Source organism: Glossina fuscipes, unplaced genomic scaffold (assembly GCF_014805625.2).
Source record: "Glossina fuscipes isolate IAEA_lab_2018 unplaced genomic scaffold, Yale_Gfus_2 28, whole genome shotgun sequence".
NCBI classification, from domain to species: Eukaryota; Metazoa; Arthropoda; class Insecta; order Diptera; family Glossinidae; genus Glossina; species Glossina fuscipes.
The window spans coordinates 11,352,291-11,355,135 of record NW_023998423.1 but is presented as its reverse complement, the minus strand read 5'-3'; the positions used below and the strand labels follow the sequence as shown (position 1 = coordinate 11,355,135).

Genomic DNA, 2,845 nt, shown 5'->3' with positions numbered 1-2,845 from the left:
AAGAAATTTGCCTTTGTCATCAGAAATTTAAAGATTTTCCACATCAAGCGATTGATATCCGTTTAATGAATGTAGTACCTTACGATAACGAACGTATGTGGGATTCGGCGGCTATTAAAAAAGTGCAGAAGTGGATTGTGGATGACATTAAAGATAACCAAGTAGTGCATGTTAGTGTAAATTTTGCTTTAGCATCTACCATATGGATAGATAAACTGGTTGTAATGGAAAGACTCAATGCGATTGGCACTTATAGGCAGCTGATCGATTTAAAATTGACGTTATTTGCAAACGAACTCGCTTTACAATATAAAGGTGATAGGAAGAATGTATGTGATATAGCTAAAGAATACGGTTTATTGAAATTACCGCCCCCAGTACCCAAAATTGGTCATAATTCGAATGTAAACGATGAAAGTTCATTGATTTCAATTAATTCACCAGCCGGAAACTTAACAAATGAAGATCAAATAGAAACCAGCCCGCAAATTAACGAAAATGCAAATAAGAAGGAGAAAGTAGTAAATCATATTGGGAAGAAGCAGGAAGAGATATCGGAACCTGGTCCAAATGAAGACAAACTCGAAAATGAGGTAAGGCACGAACTTAACAATTAATCATATCCGCTTATTGGCATTTATTTTCATTTCATTTAAATATATAGTCGGGTGCTCTTAACAAGTCTACATCATTTTATAACCAAACGATCCACTTTAAAGAATCTTGGAGTGAATTACCTCTTAATGAATTGGTAAAAGTAGAAATCGGTGATGAAGACGAAAACGGAAATTGGGAGAATATGTTTGTACAGTTAATCGATCCGATTTCCACGCGAACATTTAATCAATTAATCGAACTGATTGATAAACATGTTCACAACATGAAAGCTATCTATAATAATAATCATCCAAAAATCTATGATTTTCAACCTCTGCATAATTGCATAGTTAAGTACAATAATTTGTATTTACGGGCCAAGGTACATTGCATATTCGGCAATGAAATAAGTGAACGTCTTTACAGATTTTTTTTATGCGATTATGCTTGCTTTATTAATGTGAAGTCAGGAGATTTATACAAAGATTTCCTTTATGAGACCAGCGAGGAAATTGTAAATTTTATTCCATATCAAGCTATACATTGTCACCTGGCTGGCATACAATGGGATCGCTTCACCAAACGTCATAAAGTATGTAAACAATTTTTATACGTATATGCCGTACAGCAGAATTCAAAAAAAAGCCAAGCAATTTTTACTCTATGCAAGTTTCCAATTAATTCTTACATCGTCCTATTCTATGAGTGCGAGGAGGAGGGTGATTTTACACATGCTTCCCTATTTAATAAAGTCTTGCTGGAAAATGGCGTGACTGTCGCTGATCCAGAAACCAAGCATTTTTTAAACTCAGAAATTGATTTTGAAATAAAGGAGTTAAATGAAAGAAATCCACAACACGAGGGCGCAATTGACAAGCCAGTAACATTCAACGAGTTATTAGAATGCATCAAAAAGTGTAACGCATTAGACGCGGTAGATTTTATAGAATTGAAAGACGAAAAAACTGAAATCTCCGGTGCGGAAGCTACAACATCTGAAGAACCGAAATTAATAAACGGGATTGATAAATTGTCAGAAGAGAACGAACAAGAAAAAAAGGAAAAATTAACCCCGTCATTACAAGATAAACACCGCCTACCCCCTTTAAAAGTTTTACATAAACGTCCAAGAACTACTTGGCATCAAAACGGTTACCTAATTTTCTTGTCCATTCATGTTCCAGACATTAAAGATTATTATTTGAAAGTGGGCAAGGATCAGTTACATTTTGCCGCCGAAATTCATGGTGAAGAAAACATCTTAATTTTAAATCTTTTGGGTGCAGTTGCGCCAAAATTAGTGTCCCACGAATTGCTTGGTCTCAACGTCATAGTACGCCTCGTTAAGTGTGTATATATCACTTGGCCAAGACTCTTAAAAGATCCTGGAAAGTTTGGTTGGTTGTCTTACGATTATAATTTTATTGATGTCCGTGAAATTGACGGAATAAACCCAACACCTTTAAACTATAAGGTTGCTTCCGATGAAATAACTGATTCCGAAAGTGATACCGAACAATGTTTGTTTCACACTTACAATCGCACCGAGAACTGTGAAGACGATGACGATCCTTTCTCCTAACTATTCCCTTAATTTTCCAATGCCCAGGCATTAATAAAAAAAGATGAAAGAATACGAACTTTTACTTAATTGTATACAATTTTATTATTTTAGAAGAAAGAAAATTTTGTTTTTAAACCGGTGGTTTACCTCTTTTCTTTCAGCAAAATAAATGTTTATTTTTATAAATTCTTCTGTTTTGATTAACATAATTTATTTAACTTTCTAGTCTAGTTTTGCATACCACATAATCCAGTAGGTAAGACTTCAAGCAATATGAGTTTTTTTGAAGATCGCGATGGAATAGGTAAAGATTATTATATTCGCATAATTGATTTCTCTTTATTTTTATTAAGAAGCGCGATCGTAAAGTCGCGAAACACAGACCTCATGCTAATGCGACAAGTAACTGAAGCTAGAAATTTAAAACGTAAGATTTTGATGACCTTATTATACCAATCACTCAGGTATGGCGGTATATGCATTTCGTCATAATATATGGAACATCCAAAAGAGAGCTATTGTTTTCTTCGCTATTCTTCGTTAGCATGACCTTCTGACATGATTAAACTATGTCTGTCCGTCTGTATATGCGTCTGTTGTTAGCGTTCTCCTGGTCGCAAAAATAAAGATTTCGATTGCGAATTTTGTAGACACATTGGAATTTTTTGTGTGCAGGTAGGTATT

At 34.5% G+C, this 2,845-nt stretch overlaps 1 protein-coding gene across 1 annotated transcript in view; it reads left to right on the top strand.

Moving 5' to 3' along the window:
* LOC119636557 (putative ATP-dependent RNA helicase TDRD12) overlaps positions 1-2,244 on the top strand; it is an 8,035-nt gene extending 5,791 nt beyond the window's left edge. The window contains exons 8-9 of the mRNA XM_038031958.1: positions 6-593; positions 665-2,244. Of these exons, the coding sequence (XP_037887886.1) occupies positions 6-593; positions 665-2,179 (2,103 nt within the window). The 3' untranslated portion in view covers positions 2,180-2,244. The remainder of the gene's footprint in view (positions 1-5; positions 594-664) is intronic.
* Positions 2,245-2,845: the final 601 nt, after the last annotated feature.